This window comes from Bos grunniens, chromosome 13, assembly GCF_055505025.1.
Source record: "Bos grunniens cultivar Pamir isolate PY7600 chromosome 13, Bosgru_T2T1.0, whole genome shotgun sequence".
Lineage (NCBI taxonomy): Eukaryota > Metazoa > Chordata > Mammalia > Artiodactyla > Bovidae > Bos > Bos grunniens.
This window is the reverse complement of record NC_141177.1, coordinates 51,729,704-51,757,034: the sequence shown is the minus strand read 5'-3', so window position 1 is coordinate 51,757,034 and position 27,331 is coordinate 51,729,704. Positions and strand designations below refer to the sequence as shown.

General features: G+C 40.3%; 1 protein-coding gene across 1 annotated transcript in view; it reads right to left on the bottom strand.

Annotated features, from left to right (window-relative positions):
• Window positions 1-27,331, bottom strand: part of ST8SIA6 (ST8 alpha-N-acetyl-neuraminide alpha-2,8-sialyltransferase 6) — a 159,426-nt gene that overhangs the window by 46,905 nt on the left and 85,190 nt on the right. The window contains exon 3 of the mRNA XM_086334166.1: window positions 15,506-15,595. Within this exon, the coding sequence (XP_086190292.1) occupies window positions 15,506-15,595 (90 nt within the window). The remainder of the gene's footprint in view (window positions 1-15,505; window positions 15,596-27,331) is intronic.

The window sequence follows — 27,331 nt, the reverse complement described above, 5'->3', positions numbered from 1 at the left end:
AAATACTCCTGGTCATTTTACAATCAGAAGACAACACTCGAGCTACCTGGGGTTGCTATGTTCAAAGAATCTCTTTTTATGTCCAATCTAGAAAGGAAGCATTATCCTCTGATATTATAAAGGGGAAGATCAGAGAATAAGAAATTGAAGGGAGCTGAAGGGAGTTTTCCCCCTACGTGCTTGCCCTTTTCTACTAAAAAAATAAATCCCCAATCAGCTTTTTTGGAAAATTAAGATCACCACTGTACTATCATGATTCATAAGCAGGGAGCACGGCTAGAGAAGGAAAGAACACATAAGTGTCACAAGTGTGGGCTAATTTGTGAAATAAATGTGCCTCTGTAATAGTTTTCTGTTGGGCTTCCCTGGTGGTCCAGTGTGGTTAGGAATCCACCTTACAGTGCAAGGGACACTGGTTTGATCCCTGGTCCAGGAAGATCCCACATGCCTCAGAGCAATTAAGCCCATGCATTACAACTACGGAGCCAGCACTCCAGAGCCCAGGAACAGCAACTACTGAGCTCTCGTATTGCAACTCTTGAGTCTGTGCTCAACTTCTGAGAGCTGAGAGCTGCAACTACTGAAGCCCGCACACCCTAGAGTCGTGCTCCACAACAGGAGAGGCCTTTGTAATGAGAAGCTGAAGAACTGCAACAAAGAGTAGTCCCTGCTCACTGCAAATAGAGAAAGTCTATGCAGAAACGAAGATGCAGTACAGTCAAAAAATAAAATAAATAAATCTTAAAAAAAAACTTTTGTGTTGAGCTCTAAATCACACTTTCTGCAAATTTACATTTATAGTTGGTTTTCAGTTGCAAGGTATACAGCCTTTACCCCACAACTGTGAGAGGCAGCTACCTATGATGTCACCCCCATTATGGATGACAAAACTAAAAGTTCTGAGATGAACAGCTTACTCAATGTTGTATTATAATCAGATGAGCTAAGAATTAGAGTCACATCTTTTGATTCACAGTCTGGCTCTCTTTCTAATATATCATGCTGCATCTCATCTATTTTCATAATGAAACTGAAAATTAATCCCATCAGAAGTATTTTCTGGTACCAAGACATACAATAAATCATACTAAATAATGCAGCAAGTTATTTTCAAAAGAATAAATAACGTCTATTTAAGTTATTATTAATAACATTCAAAATGAGATGTAGATTATAAATAACATACACAATGATACTAAGTAAATGTAATATTAAATTTTTCAATATTTTCTAAGACAAATATTGTATGATATACTTACAGGTGAAATCGAAAAAAAGAAAAAAAACAGTGAATATAATGAAAAAGAAACAGATTCACAGATACAGAGAACAAACTAGTGGTTACCAGTAGGGACGGACAAGACAGGAGTAGGGAATTAAGAGGTACAAACTATTGTGTATAAAATAAATAAGCTACAAGGATCTGTTGTACAGCACAGGACTCTGTACAGCAACACAGAAAAGCCACTGTTTTATATTAACTATAAATGGGGTATGGGCTTCCCCAGTGGCTCAGTGGTAAAGAATCCACCTGCAACGCAGGAGATGTGGTTTGATCCCTGGGTCAGGAAGATGCCCTGGAGAAGGGAATGGCAACTCATTCCAGTATTCTTGCCTGGAAAACTCCATGGATAGAGGAGCCTGGAGGGCAACAGTCCATGGGGTCGCTGCAACACTGCTGCAATGGAGATCAAAGATTCTGTGTGCCGCAACCAAGACAACACAGCCAAATAAATACACTAAATCTTTTTTAAAAAAGATATAAATAGAGCTTTTCAAAAGGTATAATTTATGGTTAATTATATTTTGGTTAGTTAATTAGTATTTTGGTCATCTGATGTGAAGAGCTGACTCATTGGAAAAGTCCCTGACACTAGGAAAGATTAAGGGCAGAAGGAGAAGAGGGTGTCAGAGGATGAGATGGCTGGATGGGATCACTGATGGACATGAACTTGGGCAGACTTGGGGAGATGTTGAGGGACAGGGAGGTTTGGCATGCTGCAGTCCATGAGGTCGCAAAGAGTTGGACACGACTGGGCAACTGAACGACAACAGTGGTTAGTTAACTTAACCATTAAATATCTATTGGATACTTATTAGGTACCCAGACCTTATCTTAGGATATTCATCTATCAATCCTACTTAAGCAGTTGAGATACCAATTTAGTTTCCAATAATATCTCTTCATGGTGAAAGTCAATTTTTCTGTCTATTGAAATGGATGAAGACACTCCAATAATATTAAGTCAGTAAGCTTCTACATGGTATTCTATGTAGATCAAACATCTTTTGTAGTTAGTTTCTACAAAACCCCTGAAGAGCTCAGGCCTACATAAAAATAAATTCTGCAAGTCAATATGGTGGTATAAGATTTTCAGTCAACACGGTCAATCATTTCCACAGGGAAATAATTTTTAAGGAATGGCTGATGAATGTGTGACAGCTAAAAAAGAGAAGCATGTAGCAGATTGAACTGAGCTATGCACAGTACTGACCTACCAACAGTTCATTCACTGAAGGTGGGAGAATTCAATTTGCATCATTTTTAACTCAGCAAGATAGTAACTTTTAATTATAATGCTGTGGTCATTATCACTGGCATAGGAGAAAGAGATCTCAAACCTTTATTCTCTGCATACTGTTTAGTGTCCCTCACACAAGTTAAATTTTTGACAACCAGTTTTAGGAATGAATTCCTGAAGATGCTTAAGTTCTTCCACAGCGTCAGTGAAATCTCCAAATTGCCACAGTTGAAAAAGTCAGAAGCTTATTTTAAAGAATACTTTCTCTATCCTGAACCATTAACTTTTGGGGTTTTGATAGTAATTACATGTTTAAGACACATGTTAGGAAATACTGCAAACAGTGACTAACTTTAGCCAAACAAGAGGGAAAGGGGTGTCTGTTTACAAGGGTAGGGGACATGGTAGAGAAAAGCCTACATGGACTGGTGAAGCATACTTAGGTGACAAGAGAGATAGAGGAGGAAAGCTGTGACCGCTCTATGTTCACACACCACTCAGAAGGAGCTATAACTATAGAAGAGGTATAGAAGAGGCCACAGGACAGGAGAGATGGCCTTAGGCAAAGAATGAAGTCTTACCTAAACTAGGGCCATAGAGGGGAATCCTGGAAATACGTGCCCCTGACTTTATCTCTCCTCGTTTTTCACTCTCCTACCAAAGACTTCTAGAAAGTGGCCCTAATCAGAAGCTAAAAATTATGAGAATCCAACTAAGGTACTACAAGGAAGTCAGCCTCCTGAAGCACAGAGCAAGAATGAAAAAGACAGAAAGTAGACCATGAACAGAAAGCTATTCATGGTGATATTTATCAGAATTATTTGCGGGTAACAATTTGGGCTTCTCAGGTAGTGCAGTGGTAAAGAATCTGCCTGCCAATACAGGAGACACAGGAGACACGAGTTTGATCCCTCGATCTGGAAGATCCCCTGGAGTAGGAACTGGCAACCCACTCCAGTATTCTTGCCTGGAAAATTCCACAGACAGAGGGGTCTGGCGAGCTACAGCTCATGGGGTCACAAAGAGTCGGACATGACTGAGTCACTAAACACGTACGTACGCACACAGGCACACATGCAACAGTTTACTTCATTGGACTGATTTGATTATAATGCCAAAATCAAGCAGTACCTCACTGTCAAAAATATATAATTGTAAGGATCTTCTTCACAAACATCTGCAACATGCAAATACATCATCAGGACAGAAAGAATGAATGAATAATGAAGCGGCTATGTAACGTTTCCACATTTTCTCTCACAGCACTATTGCTATATGATTTCTGAAGAAGAAAAAAAGATGACCTCCCCCACCGCAAGTTCATAGAAAGAAATTTTCAGACATATAAGAGGATACTCAGAGTTTGAAAATCATAATTTCGTAATCTTATACTATCAACATTTAGAACTAGGATCCTATATATCCCAAGGAATCAGAAAGGATCAATTAATTTAGTGTTTCTCCATCTCTTGAAAAGGAGCATCTAGTCAGAGTGAGCTAAGAGTCAATGAGCTGGCATGGATAGTGTACCTGGCAAGATCTTTAAACCATACCAGAGTGGCTATTAACCTTTTGCCTTTTAAATTCTTATGACTCATATAAGCCGAGTTATCTCTTCCTCCTGTGTCCTTTCCACCACCCTAAATCCTCTGAATATCTCCACAGCACTTACCTTTTGCCTTCATGTATTTACTCAATAAATACTTACTGAGTATCTCTTATGTGTAGGGTATTATTCTAGAGACTGATAATTAAAATAGTAAACAAAATGAATTTTTTAAAAAAAGTAATAGGGGAATGTGGACAATAAATCTAATGTATGGGCTGACTTGTATTTCCCCAAATTCATATGTTAAAACCCTAACCCCCAGGACCTCCGAACATGACTGTATTTGGAGATAAGGCCTTTAAAGTGAAAGTGAAGTCGCTCAGTCGTGTCCGACTCTTTGCAACCCCATGGACTGTAGCCTACCAGGCTCCTCTGTCCATGGGATTTTCCACGCAATAGTTCTGGAGTGGATTGCCATTTCCTTCTCCAGGCGATCTTCCCAAACCAGGGACTGAACCCGGATCTCCCGCATTGTAGACAGACGCTTTACCGTCTGAGCCACCAGGGAAGACAAGGCCTTTAAATACGGGGTTAATTGAAATGAGATCATTAGCGATCCCTTGGTCTCCCGAGACCGCTAAGGATCCCTGGGTCTCCTGAGACCCAGATCCCTGGGTCCCTCTCAGTCATGTCTGACTCTTTGCAGGCAGATTCTTTACCATCTGAGCCATCAGGGAAGCCCTAAATTGAAATGAGGCCCTTAGGGTGGCCCTAGTCCAATCTGCTTATGTTCTTAAAAAGAAATGAAATTTGTAGATACAGAGAGATACCAGGATGGTGGCACACACATATTGTCTTTTCTCTTTGGTGACCAACCAAAGAGAAAAGACCATATATCTATGCTTCATACATAAAGCAAGAAGGCAAGGAGAGAGATTTCAGAGAAACCAAACCTGCCAACACTGCAATCTTGGACTTTAAGGCTCTAGAACTATAGAGAAAATAAATTTTTGTTGTTTAAGCCATCTTGCTGTTGTTGCTTAGTCACTAAGTACTGTAGCTCACCAGGCTCCTCTGTCCATGGGATTTCCCAGGCAAGAATATCTGAGTAGGTTGCCATTTCCCTTTCCAGGGGATCTTCCTGACCTGGGGATCAAACCTGCATCTCCTGCATTGGCAGGTTCTTTACCACTGAACCACCAGGGAAGCTCTTTAAGCCATCTGCCTGCATACATGCTAAGTTGCTTCAGTCATGACCAAATTTTTGTGACCGTATGGACCTGTAGCCTGTCAGGCCCCTCTGTCCATGGGGTTCTCCAGGCAAGAATACTGGAGTGGGTCTCCTCCAGGGGATCTTTCTGACCCAGGGATCAAACCTGCGTCTCTCATGTCTTCTGCACTGGCAGGCTAGTTCTTTACCACTAGTGCCACCTTAAGGGAAAGCCCTTAAGCCATCTAGTCCATGGTAATTTGTTATGGCAGCCCTGCCAAACTATATATCAAGTAATACATAAATTAATAGCATGTTGAAGTATCTCATGTACTTAGTACTGTGAGGAAAGATAAAACAGAAAAAGAAGGAAAGTATGTGAAATAGGACTGCAATATAAGTGGGGTGGTCAGGGAAGACCTCCCTGGGAGATAGGAGTTGGACAGAGATTTGGCGAAGAGTGATGATTAAGTAAACAATGCACGTATGAGGGTATGGGAATGGGAAGAACATTCTAGACAAAGGGAAGGACAAATGCAAAAGTCAGAGGTAGAAGCAGGCAGGGTATGTTCAAGAAACATCAAGATGGTCAGATTTGCTGGAAATCACACATGAGTCACTCAGGAAGGTGGAAGGTCACAGGAAATCTGACGGTAGATGATTTGGTATTCAAAGCGTGGACCTCAAACTAGCACTACTGGCATCAAACAGTAAGAATATCAGAAATGCAGAATCTCAGGCCCTGTCTTAGACTTATGGAATCAGACTCTGTAATAAATAAAATCCTCAAATGATTTGTAGACACGTTAAAGTTTTTAACAGCTTCATTGAAGTATAATTCACATACCATACAATGCACCTATTTGAAGTGTAGAAGCCAGGGGGTTTTAGAATATTCACAGATATGTGCAACCATCACTATAGTCAATTCTGGAACATTTTTGTCACCTCAGAAAGAAGTCTTATATGCTTCAGCTATTACCTCCTGCATCCCATAAATTCTGACATACTGTGTGTTTATTTTCATTCATCTCTAATTATTTTCAATTTCCCTTTCTATTGCTTCTTGGACCCACTGCACAGTTAGGAATATGTTGTTTAATTTCTATATATTTGTGAGTTTCTCAATTTTTTTCCTTAAATATTCATTTAAAATTTCATTAAAATGTGGCCATTGTATTATTTTTATTCTTTAAATTTATGGAGGTTTGTTCTATAATCTAGCATATGATTTATCCTGGACAATGTTTTGTGTGCATTTGAAAAGAATGTATATTCTGTTGGTGGGTACTACATAGATGTCTGTTAAGTCTGGCTGGTTTATACTGCTATGCAGTTCTACCATTTTCTTATTGACCTTCTGTCTGGTATTGTATCCACTACTGAAACAGATTATTTAGGTCTCTAATTATTGTTGTTATTTCTTCCTTTATTTGTCAGTTTTTGCTTTGTGTACTTTGGTGCTCTTTTATTAAATGCATATGTGTTTATAATTATTATAACTTTCTCCTGGATTGACCCTTTTATGATGATAAAATCTTCTTTATTTCTACTAACACCTTTTGTTTTAAAGGTTTATTTCTTCTAATATCAATATATCCACTCCAGTTTTATTTTTTTTAATATTTTTTATGTGAACCATTTTTAAAGTCTTTATTGAATTGTTTTTGTTTTATGTTTTGATTTTTTGGCACTGAACCATGTGGGATCTTAGCGCTTCAACAAGGGATTGAACCTCTATCCCCTGCATTAGAAGGCAAAGTCTTAACTACTGGACCTCCAGGGAAGACTCATTCCCGCTTCCTTGTGGTTACTGTTCGCACATGATGTATTTCTCTATGCTTTTACTTTCAATCTATTTGTATATTTGAATCCAAAATGTGTCTTCTATAGGTAGCATATAATTTGATCATGCTTTTTAATCCAGTCTGACAATATCTGCCTTTTGATTACATGATTTATTCTGGTCATATTTAATGTTACTACTAATACAGTAAGATTTACCTCTGCCAATTTACTTTTATTTTTTAATTTTTTTAAAATTTAAATTAATTTATTTATTTTAATTGGAGGCTAATTACTTTACAATATTGTGGTGGTTTTTGTCATACATTGGCATGACATCTTTAATAATTTAAACTATATTTTTAGTGGTTGCTCTAGGCATTACGATATATACCTTATCAGAATCAGCTTTCAATTTGTACTAGTTTAACTGTATTGATATATAGAAATAATACTCACATAGCTCTCTTCCCTTTTTCTTCTTTGTGTTGAATTTTTGTTATACAATATTACATTATTAATGTTATAAATCAACTATACATTATTATGTTTGTTACTTTACATTTGTAGTCATTTCCTTAGCCTGATACAACTTTGCTTCTACCACCCTCTTTGTGCTTTTTATTGGCAAATATATTACATGTATATTTGAGAAGTGCTCCCAGGACTTTGCAGGCTGCTGTAAGAATTTTGTCTTCTATGTTGAGTGAAACGGGAAGACATTAGAACAGAAAAGTGACCTGATCTAATTTACATTTTAAAAGGTTCCAACTGTCTACTTCATTGAGAATATTCTCCAAGACAGAAGGAATAAAAGCTAGAAGAATTAGAGATGTTTGTCAATATTGAAATAAAGATGGCTTCGACCAGGGTGGAAGTGATAAAGTGAGTAAGAAATTATCCACTTCCGGGTATGATTTCAAGGTCGCCAGTAAGATTTAATGATAGATAGATAGATAAAAATAAAAGAGTCAAGAATAACCCCAAGCATTTAGGTCTGAGCACTGGAAGAACAGACTTGTCATTAACTGAACGGGGAACAGTGTTGAAGTATAAAATTCAGGGAGCAATCCAGGAGATCCTTTGAGATGTAAAAGGTTTGAGATTCCTTATGAGTATCGCAGGGAAGAGTTGACTGGGTAGAGGTAATATGAATCTGGAAAGAAGTCCAAATATAAATTTGGGAGTCATCAGTAGGTAGATGGCAGTTAAAATTCATGAGGTTAAATGAAGTCCTACAGGTCTGAGAAGGAAGATAAATGAGGCTGGAAGACTGAGTTCTGGGACACTCCAGGGTCAAAAGTGAGGGGAAATGACAAGAAATCTACAGAGAATGAGAAGACAAAGTATTGTAAATATATGACTTTCTTTTTTTGTTTTGTTTTTTTGTTTCTTGTGTTTTTGTTTTTTGTTTTCTGTTTTTTTTTTTTTTTTTGCCACACAGAATAGCATGTGGGATCTTAGTTCCCTGACCAGGGATTGAACCTGCTCCCCGTACAATGGAAGCATAGTGTCTTAACCACTGGACCACCAGGGAAGTCCTTGACTTTCTTAATGTACTGTGAGCTGCTAAAGAGTAGAAATAATTTCTTTATCGCTGTGTCCCTTAGGCAAGAGTTAAACTGTTTGCAACCATGCATATTTTGAAAAACCTCCCAGGGAGTCTGATATATACCTTCCAGGTTGAGAACAATTGTCTCTGTGCCTGTTGTAGTGCTGGGCACAGAGAAGCCGCTGTGTGTTTCTGAAATTGAAATTTAATATATAATTAGAACATAAAACACCCAAATGTTTCAGATATTAGTTTTGAAATATGACAATAATTAGCCATCTGCCATGACCTTACCAAGAGAAGTCACACTGTTCCCCAAGTTACAGTTAGGGTAATTGTGCAAGATAAACCTTACCTGCATATATTTACATTACAGATGCTTAAGTAGAATAAGTAACAAAATGTGAGCAAAGTAAGTATATACTTAGTATTTTGGATAAAGATTGCTTTTAAGTAGCTTTGCAGTATAAAGTCAAATGCCTTTCTCTTCGTGTATTTTTGACTTGTAATTCTGTTTTCATTAAGAATGGAGCCATACAGTAGCAAGAACAGAACAGTCAGAATTTTATCCAAGCCCTGGATCTGCCACTTCTAACCATCTCATGTTTGCAAGCCATTTTAAAACCCTCTGAGTTCATCACTTACACTTGTGGAATTAAAATAATGAAACTTACTCTGAAGAACTACTACAAAGACTATACATATACTTACATTTCCTTGCATACAGTAGATCCACAAAAATAGCTGTTATTACCACTACTGAAAATTCAGTTTTGTTTCCACTGCACACATGTTCAGTAGCTCAATTGTGTCTGACTCTTTGTGATCCCACGGACTATAGTCTGCCAGGCTCCTCTGTCCATGTAATTTTCCAGGCAAGAATACTGAGTGGGTTGCTATTTCCTACTCCAGGGGACCTTCCCGACCCAGGGATCGAACCTCTGTCTCTTGCATCTCCTGCAATGCCATTTGGGTTCTTACCAGCTGAGCCTTGGGGAAAGCCCCTGTTTCCACTGACAAACACTTAAAATAATACACTATTTCAATCTTCAGTATGGTAACAGATGATACTAAGCAATTCTTGCCACATATCAACTAAGGGATTCCAATTAGAATTATGTTGGTTATTTTCCAACATCAACAACCACACACAAATGTCACTATAAAAATTGTCATAATGATAAAAATATAATAGCATAAAGGATTATGAATTGAGTGGCCAGTTAGTTATCCATGGTTATATTATAAATTACTCCAAAACTTAGTGGCTTAGTTTTACAACAATAAACTATTTTTGTATAGGTCAGGAATTCATGAGTAGCTTAGTTGGATAATTCTGCGCTAGTAGCTCATTAGACTGTAAAGTCAAGATGTAGGTTGAGGTTGAAGTATCTACTTCCAGGGAGGCTCATTGACATGGCTGACAAAATGGTCCTGGCTGTTGGCGGAAGACCTCAGGTATGTGGACCTCTCAATGTCCCCATGACACGGTAGCTGGCTTCCCCCAGAGCAAGCAACCTAAGAGAAGGTAAGGCAGAATTATCAAACACTCTATGACCTGACCTTGAAATCACACCTCGTTATTCCTGTGATATTGTATTGGTTACACAGGGCAGTCCCCTTCAGTGAGGCAGGGGAAAATCATGTAAACACCAGGAAGGAAAAACTAGTGGGCACCATCTTGGAAGTTTGGCTACCAGAAATAGTAGATAAACAATACCTTTAATAATACTTGTTTTATCTGAAAATGGTGAACAAATGCAATAGATTTGCTTTCTTTCTCCATCTACTTCTGAAATTGGAAATAATTATTTCCAATTATTTCTTAATGACCTTAAATAAGTGTGATTATTTTTATTGTTGCTGTTTTCCTATTAAAGGTTTCCTTCAAATGACTTGCTATTTGAGCAAGTACTAGGAATCCTTCTGATGTGAATACATAATCAAGATTGTAGTATAATGCAGAAGTCAGTGTTTCAATTTTTCTCTGAGGGAAAATTCAGTTTTATTTCCACTGACAAACACTTAATACACTATTCCAATTATCAGCATGGTAACAAATGATACTAAGCAACTCCTGCCAAGTATTAACTAAGGAATTCAGATTAGAATTATGCTGGTTAACTTCCAGCATCAACAACCACACACAAAATATTTTATTTTCCTCTTTCCCATTAACTGATTGCCTGACTCTGAAAGTCATAATCCTATTTTTATCTTTAAACTGAGGGAATTTTATTGCTTAGAAAAATAAAAGTTATATATAAAAAGATATATGGATCAAAAGAATTTAAGAGACTATTCATTCCCTCAAGTTCTTAAATTGTATGATTGGTTATTTCTTATGTTCTCTTTGAGGTACAGAATGATGGCTAAACCACCTTGACAGATTTTGCACACACAAAAAAGAAGTTTTCAGAGACTTCTATTACAGCCTTGTTATCAGTTCATCCATTCAACTTAAAATTTTGTATCAGCAAACAGAGCCACTGCTTTGGTTACCAACAGATATGCCCCATGATATTAAGAACACAACATGTTGGTATGAATGGCTGTTTTGTGTTAATGTCTCCTTTATGACAAGGAAAGGAAGGAGGGATAGATTCCTGAGCCCTCAAAAACTGACCAGAAAAGGCAAATTAAAGGGTCAGAGGTGAAAAGACACAAAAATGTGGATATCTCTTGAAGAGGCAATGAAAGCACCATAGATTTAAAGCTGAGTGGACAAGCCATATATCACTCCATGCCAAGAAAATCTTGTCTATGACCACACACCATTTTTCCTGACAGACAACTTAAAATTTATCAATACTTGCATTGTTAGCAGGCTGTCAAGTGATATGTTCAGAGTCATGTTTTTTGAAGCCTGATCTACCATAATTTATACTTCTTCTTTTCAAGCTGCAATTCAGGTCATGCTGTGCTCCCCAAGATAATAAACAGGAAGAACACTTAGGGCCAGACTTCAATTCACTTTGCCTTTCACCTTGCAAACAGAGCCTTCAAACAAACATCTTTATGACACCCCATTAAGATGATCCTTTCAGAAAATTCTAGTGTTCTGGGTAATTTTAAATGGTACAGCATGAAACAGCTCATCAGACATACACACTTACCTAGCAGTTACGGTTCAAGCCACACCTAGCTGATGCAAGCCTTTGTTCCAACCTTGATTCTGAGAATTTGAATTTTACCAAGAAAAGCTATTTGAAGGCAAGAGGCTTTTTCATGCCCTCATGACTGCACAGGAAGATGTAGGGCAATGGCTTACATTCTGTAAGATCTCTAAATCTCTCCTTTCACCAAGAGCACTATTCAAGCGTTCAGAGGATGTAAGATATTGTTTAAGCAAAATGTTTCCTTTCATCTTTAAGGAAGACCTGAGGGATCTGTTGTCAATACAATAATAAGAACAGCTGAGCTATTTAATATTTAATGCATATGGTGCAGAAATACCTGGTTGACGTCACTGACTGGTGCTCTCTTTCCAAATCATGTAGCTGTTGTTTTACGGCATCCCAGCTGGGCACTACAACCCTCATGCCCATCATGAGACAACTGCACTCACATTCTATTGGCCGATCCCAATCACATGACCCCAAACATTTAGGTAGGCTGGTTCCAGCCAGTGGGATATGACGGGAAGTTATGCATGTCCCCTCCAAGCTGTGTGTACCTTCTCTATAGCACCCTCTGCTTCTGCAGCAACCCTCAGATCACCTGTTGAAGATGTCTGCATCATAGGATGGAAGGATCCAGAATCCCTGAGTCAGTAGTCAGAGAAGAGTTGCTCAGTCAAGAAAGAAGGTCTATACTGAACATTGTATGAGAGAGAACACAAGACTGTGATATGATACTCTGTTTGGGGAGATTCTGTTAGAGCAGTTCATCTACCCCGACCAGATGGGAGAAACTGAACAAATATAGATGTAACCTTTTTTTGGGTTCCACGATCATCTGGGAAAATAGAAGAGGAACACAGGAATAAAATGGTACAGTTGACAGAGGCAGCAAAACCCAACAGGGGGAGGAATGAGATCATTTCCTGGGTCAGCCCCTCTGAAGTATTTGCTCTTAAAAAATCAGCTCATTGGTCTGAAATGATGTGGACTAAGATAGACAACTTGAATATCCACACAATTATCATTTTTAAAAAAGTAAGCAGAAAAGATCACAAATAATCTTTGCCATACTGAAAAATGCAAGTGATAAGATGCAGTGATAAGATGGCTAGGCAGCATTTTAGTATGGTATAATATTTCATCCAGGAGACACCTGGTAAAAAGGATTGAGATGGAGAAACCGAGAGAAACATTCAAGGAGAAAGGATGAGGCAGGAAAAAACAGAAAACTTCAGATTCAAAGAGAAAGAGCCAGAGAAGTTAAAAATAGTTTTTAAAAAGGAATTGAAGTTTATGGACAGAGTAAGAGAAGGTGAAGAAAAATCCTTTGAAGACCTAAGAAGTATATTTATTCATTTATTAATTTAATTCCACAAACATTTGCTGAGTAACTACTATGTGCTGAGTCCTGTGATAGGCACCACAGACAGAACCACGAACTCACAGTCCTGGAGCTCATAGCCTTACACAGAAAATAAAGAATCCCGATGGTTTTCCCAATGCCAACCATTAGCTTACTTTCACTCAAAAATGTAGTCAACCAATTCATGTTGATGTATGGCAAAACCACCACAATATTGTAAAGTAATTATCTTCCAATTAAAATTAATTAATTAATTTTAAAAGACCAGTGGGAGAAAGAGCACTTCTTCCTCCCACTCTAACACCATCTTCCTAAATTCTATTTTAGTATCTGAAAGGGGAAAACTGGCTGAAGAAAGAGGAAATTCTAAGTCTTTAACAGACCATGACAAAAACAGAGCTAAATCATTATTTCTAAGAAAATGTAATTGCTTTTTATTACCACACACTGAATAGCTTTCCCAATTGTCCCCTGTACCTCTGTATCAGCACTGGTCGCAGAATGTACAATTCCTGACAATAGACAATACTATTGAACAAATTAGTCTCCTATGATCAAAATAACACTTTCATAACAATGGTCAGGTCCTGCCTACTTTCTCTAGACTTTTGCCAAACAGAATGCTAGTGCAGGCTAATTATATGAGCTGGCTGAAAATTGCGCAGATCATGGAAAGGTATCTCCCTAAACAACAACTGAGAAAAAGTCTTAACATCAAATCCAAAACAATAGGAAAAAAGTGAGAGAGCAAACTATCCCCAGGCAATCTCATCAGCACACTGCAGTTAACCATATTTGTTGACACTCATAAAAGAGTTGCAAAATTCTTTGCAGTGGGGTCTTCCCTGGTGGTCCAGTGTTTAAGACTCTGCCTTCTAATGCAGGAAGCATGGGTTCCAGCCCTGGTCAGGGAACTAAAGTCTCATATGCTGTAGGGTGTGGCCCCCAATTTTTTTTTTTTTAATTCTCTGCGTTGAAAACAAGTCACCTTCCATGATTAAAGAACATTCTGCCATGTTGACGCACGTGCTTTGCTCCAAAGTACAGCAATGGCTCATTGTTACATTGAGCACTTTTGTCACTTTGGGGAACAAAAATATTGAATAGTTCATCAGACAGAGAGTTGAAGACAGTCCATTGTAACTTTTACACACTGATTCCCACGTCAGGCAATGAATACAGACAGTTTGTCACAGGGAATGGGGGAGTAAGGACCAATTTTTCCAAGTTCTACTATTCATAAGGTGTGGCACCACAGATCTGATGCATGGAGGGTGGTGCAAGAGGTTTGGAATTTGAGTCCCTCAAGAAAAGTTTGAGGAAAAGCCCAACAAACAAGGAAAACAATGGCTCCAACATGGTCAAAACGGATGTCCAGCACCATCTACAATGCATGAGCTATTACATCCACCTCAAAATTCATTGTACTTATTGTGCAAGAAAAAAGGCATTTGCATGGGACTTCCCTGCTCTTCTCTTGTGGTTCAGATGGTAAAGCATCTGCCTACAATGTGGGAGACCTGGGATCGATCCCTGGGATGGGAAGATCCACTGGAGAAGGAAATGGCAAACCACTCCAGAACTCTTGCCTAGAAAACCCCATGGACAGAGGAGCCTGGTAGGCTACAGTCCATGAGGTCGTAGAGAGTCAGACACGACTGAGCAACTTCACTTTCCCTGCTGGTCCAGTGGCTAGCAGGGAAGCCTCGCTTCCAATGCAGGGCACACCTGGGTTAGATCCTGTATGCCACAACTAACACCCAGCATAACCAAATAAATAAATGAATGAATAAAAATAAGTATTAAAAAAATTAAGAAAAGAAGCATTTACAAGTATTAGTTCTGACCAATCTATCATAAGCAAGGGTCCTGGCAAAAACAGTGGCCGGCTCAAACTGAGTCATATGAGAAAACCTTCAAGAAGGCACTTTTCCCAAAGGCCTGGGCTGGATGCAGAAAAATTCAAGCATGATATCAGGGGACTATGAAGAGCTTGGGCCTTCCCAGGTGGCTCAGTGGTTAAGGATCTCCCTACCAATGTATGAGACATGGGCTAGATCCCTGATCCAGGAAGATCCCACATGCCATGGAGCAACTAAGCCTGTATGCCACAACTACTGAGCCTGTGCTCTAGAGCCTGTGCTCTAGAGCCTGGGAACCACAGCTACTGAAGCCCACATGCCCTGAAGCCTGTGCTCCACAATCAGAGAAGCCACCTCAATGAGAAGCCCGAATACCACAGCTAGAGAAAAGCCCTCGCAGCAACGAAGACCCAGCACAGCCAAAAATTACTTAATTAAAAAATTTTCAAGAGGCTAATTCTTTAAAAAGATGCTGTGAAACATTTTTTTACACAAAATACTTATTTTAAAATCAAATTAAATGCGAAGAGTAGAACTTACTTTCCTGTTCTGTTAGATAAAGTCTCCAAGCCCGCTTGCAGATTTTGGCAGCGCTCCATCAGGTGGAGGGACTTCTCATTCAGATATGTGCTGTTTTGGGAAAGAGATTAAAAAAAAAAAAAAAAAAAGATTGATTTAAAAGAAGAGTTTATGAGATACAGTTAACAAAAATCAGATTTATTGGTAAAGTGTACCCAAATGAAGTCTAATTTTCATCCCATTATTGGATTTCTCCATGGAAAAGGAAATTGATATTTTCACCTCTGACGATGGGTCTAAATTTTTTAATACACTGACATGATAAAGTCAAATAGGAACTCTCCACAGAAGACTGTATTTTCAAGTTTTCATATTTTGAGGTTAGTATATAACTGAACAAGTTATTGAATAGTTTTAATCATTGTGTGTGTAAACAGACTTTATTTTTAAAAAGATGTTGTCTCTGGTAGGAAGCATGCAGACACAAGATCAATAATTCTCTCTCAAAAGAAGGCAAGATAAATCTGGCCTTTAATTATTACAGTAGCTGTGATATAAGGGCCTGTTGTTATTATTGTATGAGCTTGGAAAAACTGGAGCCGGAGACAAACCAAATCAAAAAAGCAAGTTAAGGAAACAGGTTATAGAGCTGGGCTGCCTAATAAGCCCTGCGGACACACGTGTGCTACTAGTTAGCCGACTCAGGCCTCAGTTTCTGCATCTCTAGTTCTTACCTTACAGTGTTATTTTCATGATATATACATGATAGAGGAAACAATGAAAAGCAACTGGGGGGACTTCCCTGGTGGTTCAGTGGCTAAGACTCAGGCTTCCAATGCAGGGGGGTGGGTTCCAATCCTGGTCAGGGAACTGGATCCCATATGTCTCAACTCTTAATAAGATGTTCAGTCGTATTTCATTCTTCGCAACTGCATGGGCTCCTCTGTCCATGGGATTCTCCAGGCAAGAATACTGGAGTGGGTTGCCATTCCCTTCTCCAGGGGATCCTCAAATCTAGGGATCGAACCTGGGTCTTTTGCACTGCAGGCAGATTCTTTACCATCTGAGCCACCAGAAAAGCCCTATTAATAAGACCCAGTGAAGCCAAATAAATAAATAATTTTTTAAAAAGGAAAGAAAAGCACTTCTTACTATACCTACCATAGTAAGAGTTCAAAAAATATCAACCATCACTCTCCCTATATGTCAAAAATAGGCACACGACTCCAATTTCTTGTTAATGCATCTATTTAATCATCCTGAAGATATTTGCTGAGGATCTAATGAGTTAGGAAACAGCCACAGGAGGCTTAGGATATGGAGTTGGAAAACACAGAACACAGACCCTTTTCCTAGAAGAGCTTCCTGTCTGGTTAAGGAGAATAACGTGTATCAAACAAAACCACACGAATGAATAGAAAATTCTGGTCTGTGGACAGAACCCTGAAAACAGCAGTGGATGCCATGGAGAAGTGTAACCAGAGCTGTCTGCATCGTGTGGGGGCCTCTGAGAAAGTGTCATTTGGGTGGAGATCCCCAGGGTAATCCAAGGGTGCTACTTTGCTGGGAACATTCCAGATAGAAGGGAAAGCACGTGCAAAGGCTGCAGAATGCTTGAGGAACTGAAAGGAGGCAAGTGAAGCTCAAGATTGAAAGGTTTAAGGGTGTTTGGAGCAGGAAGCAGGGCCCATGACACACAGGCCTGGTGAACCCTAAGATTAGAAGGAACCCTAATAACATGGACAGCAAGACAAGGTTAGGGGGCAGCGGAAAGATGGATATGTGTAGCCTCATGTAAGGTTTTAAGAAGTTGACTCAGAGATGAAACAAGAGGAGGCAGGACCACAGAAAAGATGAAAGTGAGGAGGCTTCTGTGGGGCTCTAGGAGAGAGATGATAGCCCCTGTAGCCCCTGGCTTTGCCAGACAGGATGGAAGAGATTATGATGTGACTACAGAGGTTGCCCACTGGCAGGTGCTTTCCATCACAAACGTCTGTTTCTTTCTTTTGTTTGTTTTGTTTGCACATACTAATATTTATTTAACCTTTACCATGTATTTTTTTAAATGGGGATAATTGCTTTACGATGTTGTCTTAGTTTCTGCTACACAACAACGTGAATCAGCTCTATGTATACATATATCCCCTCCCTCTTGAGCCTCCCACAGGCCCCATCCCACCCCTCTAGGTCATCAAAGAGCACCAAGCTGAGCTCCTTGTGCTACACAGCAGCTTCCCACTAGCTATCTATTTTACACGTGATAGTGTATATATGTTAATGCTACTCTCAATTTGTCCCACCCTGTCCTTCCCCTGCTATGTACACAAGTCCATTCTCTTCATCTCCATCTCTATTCCTGCCCTGCAAATCGGTTCATCAGTACTATTTTTCTAGATTCCATATATATGCATTAATATATGATATTTGTTTTTCTCTTGCTGATGTTTCTTGCTCATGAAATGGCCACTAGACACTGGGTGGCTTTCTAGGGCAGCAGTGCTCCACGTGATCTAGAAATACCACACACTCCACTCTCAGGGCACTTTCAACAACCTGCCTCCAAAACTGTTGTGGCAGAAGGAGAAAGCGCTGGACGGTCTTACTCTTTATCTGAATGCTTCAGCCTGGCCAGAACTAGCTGTCTGCCCGACCTGATTTCACAGCAGTTTTCAGAAAGGGCAACCATCCTCCATGCCTGGAAGAAGAGATCATCAGGGTGCAGGAGTGGACCAGAAGCCCACAGCCACCATCCACGGGCGAGAAGAGAAGCTGACAGGTTTGAGATCTATTCTGGACATAAAACTGACAGGACTTCATAATAAATTGGATATGGGAGGTGAGGGAGTATGCGGTATCAAGCTAAAGATATAAACAAGAGAGAGTCATAATTAATCTTCAGAAATTTTGTCTAAAAAGACAGTATACAAGCATCTTATGGGCTCACAAAACTCCTCTTTATCTTGATAAGGTTTTCTTCCCACTTCCTTCCTCTTTCTGTCTACATGCCTCACCTTCTGTACTTTCTGAATGTATTATCATACTTTCCAAAGATTTGTTTATTTCTAACTTGCTGTGTATTTCATTCAGGCAGCACCATTAATGAAGTGAATTACTGAGCCAGCAGTGCTTTGAATTACGATGGCTTTGCAAGACTGAATCATGAAACAGAGAAGCAGGCATCATTACGGTTGAGTGTCATAGAACTTCCCTTAAATCAGTGAGTATCTTTGTTAATAAAAAATCCAAACAGCTTTGCCCAACTGAAATCACAGAAGGCCCATGGAAAGCAAATAAGGGTATCTGGGTTGAAGTGGAGATGCAAGAGTAAAGTTAGAGTTGGGGACCTTAGGTGTCAGCCAGCAGGGCCAGCCTTGAATCTGGGTTCCACCTTGGCCTTTGAAATCCAAGAGTTTCCTTGTTCAAATCTTTACTCAGTAGTTTGTAGGGATGCTACAGATTGACTGTTTGTGTCTCCCTCAAAATTCATATGTTGAAATCCCAGCCCCAAGGTGATGACATTAGGAGGTGGAGCTTTGGGAGGTCATGAGGTCATGGGGGTCCTCATGAATGGGATTACTGCCCTGATAAAATTGGCCCAAGAGGGCTTCCTGGTCCCCTTCTGCCTTGTGAGGTGACAGTGAGAGGATGGCCGTCTATGAGGAAGTGGGCTCTCTAGACACCAGATCTGCAGGTGCTATGATTTTGGGCCTCCAGAAGCATGAAAAATAAATTTCTGGTATTTATAAGCTGCCTAGTCCATTCAGGTGGATCAAGACAAGGGATTACATGGGATGTGCATAAAAACAGCTAAAATATGAAAGTTACTAAATAAATGTTGCGTTACTGTTCTCCTAAATGCCTTGCTGTGTTGTTTCCTTAAACTGTTGTTGTTATAGGTGTTGGTAACCTCTCCTACCCACAGAAGTCACTTCACAGCCAAAGGAACAGAAAGAAGTCCCTTGAGTTCTCTGCACTCTCTTTCTGTCCTGCCCCCTTTTCATTCAAAGTTTTCTTCCTCTGAATTCCTAGTTTTTCTTCCTTTCATTCCTAGTTTTCTTCCTTTTCATCTAATGTCATTAAAACCTTCCTAGGAATATGTTAAAATACTGATCTGCAGAACCCTTAAATTTCAAACATTTGTCTACTTTAGGCATCTGATCAATATAACCCCTTTCAATGCCTCTTAGTCAAGACTCCTAGCTCATGCTGTTTTCAACAATGATTGTTATTCATAGTGACAGAAATATAACAATATAACCACCATGTTTTAAGATGCTTGAAGACCTGACTCCATAAGAGATGCCAGGATCCATAGAGAAGTGGAAGGCAATAGACCTTCCAAAGAGAGGGCTAGACCACCAGTCCTCTGTTGTGGGAATAAGTGAGAATTAGATGTTCAAGGTTCCCTGGTGGCTCAGTCAGTAAAGAGACTGCCTGCAATACAGGAGACCTGGGTTCAATCCCTGGTCAGGAAGATTGCCTGGAGAAGAAAGTGGCAACCCACACCAGTATTCTTGCTTGGAGAATTCCATGGGCAGAGGTGCCTTGCTGGCTATAGTCCTTGGGGTTGCAAACAGTCAGACATGACTTAGTGACTAAACTATCACCGGATGTTCCTTGGATCTGAGCCCATGAGAAGAACTGTGAGGGACTTACTTGCTCTTGAGAGAGGAAAAGAAGAAATCTTCCCAGTCTGAGTTGAGCAAGGTCATGAGCCGTGGACAGATCCTATTTGAGAAGTTGGCATCCACCAAAATGAAGTTATTAGAAAAAAGTCCTCCTTAACTTCTGATCTGGGGACATTTCTCAGACAAGGCAAAGGGGACAGAGAGAAATTCATCGAGATAAAAGCAGGAATTAAAGACCTGGGATCACAAGCAATGTGGCAGGAGATGAAATGGCTCCAAGACACATGTGAGCTGACTTGTAACCTGAGGAAGGATGACTGGGGATCAAGTTGGAAAGACCCATCCAAAAGGACTGAATGTCAAGGAGAACTTGAAATGATAGAGGAAGCAACAGAGAAAGCACATCAGAGCCTGCTACCAGAAGAGCCCACAGTTAGGCAGAAGTCTGGGATATGACCAGAAAGGGACCCTGACCCCAAACTAACTCAAGTCGATGATCTGAGCATTTGGGTCTAGGAAAGAAAAAGCACAGGGGCCAGCAAGGCCGCTAGATAAACTGTAAGAGCCAAAACTTCTGGGGCCAGACTCTTATGGGTTCAAAACAAGAATTTTGTTTCTGCCAACTCTGATAGTTTTGTGTTTTTTGTTTTTTTTTTTTAATTTCAACTTGCTGGTGAAAGCTCCTTTTAAGAACTTCTTTTTTATTATTTGTTATTTTATTTTTTATTGACATATAGTTGCTTTGCAATGTTGTGTTAGTACATATAGCTGTGTATGGTTACATATATCCCCTCCTCTTGCACCTCTCTCTCGCCCCGCACTTCCACAGATCTATGTCATCACAGAGCACACGGCTGAGCTCCCTGTGCTGTGCAGCAGCTTCCCACTATCCATTTTCATATGTCAGTGCACACACATCAATCCCAATCTCCCAATTCATCCCATTCCCCCTTCCCCTACCCCTCTCCCCACATTAGTTCTCTACAAAAGAGAAAAGAATTAGCCTATATACAATCTGCCAGATACACAGTGGAGAACGTCTCCCAGGACAAGTCATGGAGGGACAGTGGTCACCCTCCTGGAGATCTGCTAGAACCTGATGAACCAAGTGAGTGTTGAAGTCTCCCAGACTAGAGGGCTGAGATGGCTCTAGCTGCCCTGCCAAAGCCTCATCAAATGCTCCATTATACGACCACAATCTCTGCCTGCACATCACTAAACAAGATTGCTTGTCCGCTCATTTGTAGCATGAGTAACATCTGGCAACAAGCCAGCATGCCCAAGTTCCTGCCCCTTCAACATTCTGTGGCATCCACCTTGCAAATATGCCATAATGCAGCAATGCAGCCTCTGGCCTAATGCATTCCTATACCTGCCCAGCTTAGACTGCTGGGAACAAAATCACATGGGTAGGTGGGTTGGTGCCCTGATAAATCTATGGTGTCCAATACACTAGGCCTTTGATGCCTTGACAATTCTATTCCGAGGGGCCACCTCCCTTCCCATTTCCCTCAACGGCTAACCTACACATTCACTGTTGTGCTACCTTCACCATTCTGTGCTTTTCTAACTTCTATAATCATGTTTTCTATTTCAGGAAAAAAGATGCTGCCAGGTGAGACTCGATGGTTAGCTATAAGCCATTACTTTCAGAGGAAGAAGTATCTCGCCTCTTACAAAAGCAGAATCTGCCTGCTATTCCATCGCTTCCTGTCTCCTCAATGATCCAAGCCCCTCCCTTCATTTTTTTCTTTTCTGAACCTTTGCCCTTTCCCTTCTACTGTCGCCTCCTCCCCAGGTTCAATTCTCTCCCTTCTCAAAGTCAAAAACAAAACAGCTCATTCTGCTCTTCTCCTCTACCTGTTGCCTTGCTTCTCCTTCAGATTTCAACCCACTGATTGTTTCTCTGCTTTTCCTACAAATCCATTCAACCATTCTTGGAAAGCATCACCAAATCCAGGGGAGATCTGAGGTCGCTTACTTAACCTCCCAGTAGCATCTGAATGGCTGACCACTCACTGGGCACCTGGTTCCCATCACAGTCCTTTCCGCTTGTTCTTCGACCTCTGACTGCTGATCAGGGTTCTCTCTCTGGCAGGCTCTTTCTTGGACCCGCCCATAAGTGTTGGTGTCTCCCATGGTTCTTCCTTTCCTGATTGCTATTTTAAAACAACTGATTGGCACCTAGTTACAGAACCCTCCAGGGCTCTCTCCAGATCTCCTGTCTTCTCAGCCTGCCTGTTTTCTCCAAATATCTCAACCAACCTCTTTCCCTTCTGTTCTGTCCTTATGGCCCCCAAGGTGAGTGGTCTCGCACTCATATCTAAACATGTCATTTCCCTGCCCGAACCTCTGCCAGGAACCCATCAGCCTCTGGACATGCCCTGTAGCTGGACACACAGAGCCATCCAGGACTTGGTCCCTGACTGTGATTCCGGTCTCATCTCTTCCTGACAGCTTGCTAAGCATTAACTGGTACAAATTTCTCTCTCTCCATTCCTTGCAAGTCTTACATTATGGATTCTGACTGCTTTTATTATTTAATTAGAGTATTTATTTGTTTGGTACTGGCAACCTAGCCTTCAGGCACATTTTCATCATTTCAGTATGTCATGGAGAAAAAAAATTTTTAATAAGATTGAGGGAGAGATACATAAAAATAAGCATTTCTGCTATCATCGTTATCAGTGTGGCTGATCTGCTTTTTAGAAATTCTATCTTCATAAGTCAGACTTGAAAACCAACTGGCAAGATTTCACAAAACAGCAGCAAGAAGCTTAGAGACTACAATGGCTCCTGCAAACGAATAATAATTAAGGCTCTGATAAGGCAAAGACTATCTCTTAACTGAACGAGTGATTCAATCACTATAAAGTAATGTCACCATTATTTAGTAGGTATCCACAAGGACCTGTAAAACACAAAGTTAATGACTTTTAATTAATGCAATATGCAATCAGTCCCCTAGACAAATGAAACATCCCAAAGAATGATTTCTTTATAAGTCACTAATGAGTTTCAAGAACCTTCAAATTCTGGGGACTTCTCTGGTGGTCCATGGTTAAGACTCTACACTTCCAATGCAGGGGGCACCCAGTTTGATCCCTGTTCAGGGAATTAGATCCCACATGCCCCAACTCAAGAGTTTACAAGCTGAAACTAAAAGATCCCTCATGCTGAAACTAAGACCTGGCTGCTGCTGCTGCTGCTGCTAAGTCGCTTCAGTCATGTCCGACTCTGTGCGACCCCATAGACGGCAGCCCACCAGGCTCCCCCATCCCTGGGATTCTCCAGGCAAGAACACTGGAGTGGGTTGCCATTTCCTTCTCCAGTGCATAAAAGTGAAAGTGAAGTCGTTCAGTCGTGTCCAACTCTCACAACCAAATAAATATTTAAAAGGAAAAAAAAAAGAATTCAAATTCTATTTACAGTGCCCAGAAATGGGGCTAAACTGAACTGTGAATCTAATGAAAAGCTTAAAACCAAATCAATTTTAGTCTCTCTGTAGAAAGAATATCTTAACAGATTAGAAATATAGCCTTAAAATGGAAAGCCCAAAGGACAGGAATTCTCCTATCTACAGATCTTGCATGATCCCTCCCTGTTCCTACGAAGAGGAGCTGATGAGCCATGAGTGCGTCCTGACCACCAGCTGAAATCCCTCGGTAGACTGGGGTGACAGCTGGCCTGCCAGCTCTAGGACAGAGGGGAGAGTGGCCAACTGTGCTCACTTCAAGTTCATCAAGCAAACACCTGATTATCATGTGCACCCCTGCCATGTAATTTCCCTGAGAGACAAAGGCAAATATTCCAGTCTAATGGGAGAGTTTAATTACTCTCTTTAATTGACAAATTAATATTCTGGTTTATATATCACCCTCTTACTAGTTTGGTGAACACAAGTCTGTCTTTGAAATAGCAAGTAAAAGTGAAGTCACTCAATCGTGCCTGACTCTTAGCGACCCCATGGACTGCAGCCTACCAGGCTCCTCCACCCACGGGATTTTCCAGGCAAGAGTACTGGAGTGGGGTGCCATTGCCTTCTCCGACCCTCTTGACTACCCATGTTTGAATTACCCAAGGCAAAGTGAAAGCCTACTTTCTTCTGCCCTCACTCTTCAGGCTCCTCCCCTAATGCTCACAGTATGTTTAAAACACACACAGAAAAGCATAAGGTACAAGAGCACACATGGGAAGTCATCTGCTGCTGCTGCTGCTAAGTCGCTTCAGTCGTGTCCGACTCTGTGCGACGCCATGGACTGCAGCCTACCAGGCTCCTCCATCCATGGGATTTTCCGGGCAACAGTACTGGAGTGGGTTGCCATTGCCTTAGCAATCAAACCCCAAAACTGAAAAAATCAAGTTTTGGTGCCTATAGAAATAGCGGCAGTACCTGGCCAGCCTCTGTTCACTCACTCACCTGGTGTCTTTGCCATAGGGAACAATGGCTACAGGAGAAAGGACAGTGGACAGACCATCTGCCTGCTTCCCTGGAGCAAAGAGTCTGGTGATGAAGACAGACAAGCAAGCACATGCTTATCATGCTGGGTCTTCAGAATGGATGCTGGCTATTTTCCACCATCGTGTTAGTTTCAAGAAACCTTGAATCCGTATTTTGGTGGATGTCATTTAATTCAAAATATAAGAACTGCTTAAAAAATGACTACTTCCTTATACAGGAACGCTGCAGCCACCTTCACTTGCAGAAATTTCTGCAAATAATCTCTGCTAACTTGGTTTTTCACCTTAATTTTTACCTGTTTTTGGTAACCTTTGATAAAGATTTATTAATTAGCTCTGTTACTAAATCTGTTACTCGAATGTAGTCTGGCCCTCCACCATTGTTGAAAGATAGTTTTCAGAGATGGACAATCATAAATCTACATATATAAAATGAACACACATTACAGATGTTATTTTATTTCTCATGAATGAACAGGTTCAAAGGAGAAGCCACAGACAGACTTACAGATCAGGAATATTGAAATGAATGTGCAAACAAAGTTAAGTCCATTGGACCTCTACCAGACTGGGCACAATTTGCATATTTATAGATAAGAATTTTTTGTGTTGTGTGTTGCTCTGAATTAACTGCATCTTACAGAGTTGTAAAACTGTTTCCAGGAGGATTAGCATCAGATAACTCAAGAGATGTGTGATGTGAACAACACCAGCATATTCACTGAAGCACACAGTGTCCCCAAACCTCTAACAGCACCAGTGCCCACCACTATAACATTAAAGGGAGGATTGAGAGCAATGAACCTGGAAGACTTTCTCTCCTTCTGAACTGCAATCTCCCCCTACTCACTCCACAGCTTGCCTGAGGGGAACAGGTTGATCCAGTTTAGGTGTTAAGTCCTCCAAGACACACAGGGAGCACCACCTTACCTATATGCAGGTTGAAGCGAGGGTAACCAAGAGGACTAATCTGATACGGAGACTGATTAAAATTTCAAATTTAGATGAGTAAAAGAGGGTCAAAGTAGAGGTGAAATAAAATAGGAGTAGATTGGGAATAAATGGAAGAAAACAAATGACTACCACTGGATCATTACATGTCTCCTTCCACTGGTCCCTAATTGTGAGATCCTTTGGGGCTTGAAATCAACTCAAGAATGTAGAGTCAGGACGGAAAGGCTCTCAGGGAAGTGCTTCTTCTAAGTCTTCCAAAACCCACCTCCAACAATATTTTCTTACTTGATCTAACCAAGATTATTCTGACCTTTCTTTAATCTGCTTTGGATTTGAAAACCTTGGATAAACTATTTTTAATGAAAGGCATTTCAATGTCTTGTCCTATGTTATTTGTTATTAAAGACTGGATTTTTTATTAACATTAATTCTCTTCCTTTGAAATATTATGTGATTGTTACTTGCTTTATCTCTAATTATAATAACTGATATGAAATTTTATCTTCTAGACCAATGTACATCTCTGATCTGTGGATAACTTCTTTTAATAAGCTAGCAAATATGGAAAACTCAGAAGTGGCCACAAGACTGGAAAAGTTCAATTCGCATTTCAATCCCAAAGAAGGGCAATGCCAAAGAATGTTCAAATGACTGTACAACTGCGCTCATTTCACATGATAGCAGGGTCATGTTCAAAATCCTTCAAGCTAGGCTTCAACAGTATGTGAACCAAAACTTCCAGATGTACAAGCTGGATTTCGAAAAGGCACATGAACCAGAGATAAAGTTGCCAAGAACCATTGGATCATAGAAAAAGCAAGGGAATTCCACAAAAAATGTCTACTTTTGTTTCACTGACTATGCTAAAGCCTTTAACTGTGTGGATCACAACAAACTGTGGAAAATTCTTAAAGAGATGGGAATATCCGACCACCTTACCTGCTTCCTAAGGAACCTGTATGTGGGTCAAGAAGCAACACTTAGTACCAGATATGGAACAATGGACTAGTTCAAAATTAGGAAAGGAGTACATCAAGGAGTATATTGTCACCCTGTTTATTTAACTTATATGCAGAGTACATCATGTGAAATGCCAGAAGGATGAATCACAAACTGGAATCAAGATTCCTGGGAGAAATATCAATAATATCAGATATGCAGATGATACTACCCTAACAGCAAAAAGTGAAGAGGAACTAAAGAACTTTTTGATGAAGGTGCAAGAGGAGAGTGAAAAATCTGGTTTAAGACTCAACATTAAAAAAACTAAGATCATGGCATCCAGTGCCATCACTTCATGGCAAATAGATGGGGAAAAAAATGGAAACAGTGACAAATGTTATTTTCTTGGGCTCCAGAATCGTGGCAGACAGTGACTGCAGTCATGAAATTAAGACATTTGCTCCTTGGAAGAAAAGCTATAACAAACCTAGACAGTGTATTAAAAAAGCAGAGACATCATTTTGCCGACAAAGGTCCATGTAGTCAAAGCTATGGTTTTTCCTATAGTTGTGTATGAATATGAAAGTTGGACCATAAAGACGGCTAAGTGCTGAAAAATTGATGCTTTTGAACTGTGGTACTGGAGAAGACTCTTGCAAGTCCACTCCCGTGGACTGCAAGATCAAACCAGTCAATCCTAAAGGGAATCAACCCTGAATAATCATTGAAAGGACTGATGCTAAAGCTGAAGCTCCAATATTTTGGTCACCTGATGCGAAGAGCTGACTCACTGGAAAAGACCCTGATGCTGGGAAAGATTGAGGGAAGGAGGAGAAGGGGGTGGCAGAGGATGAGATGGTTG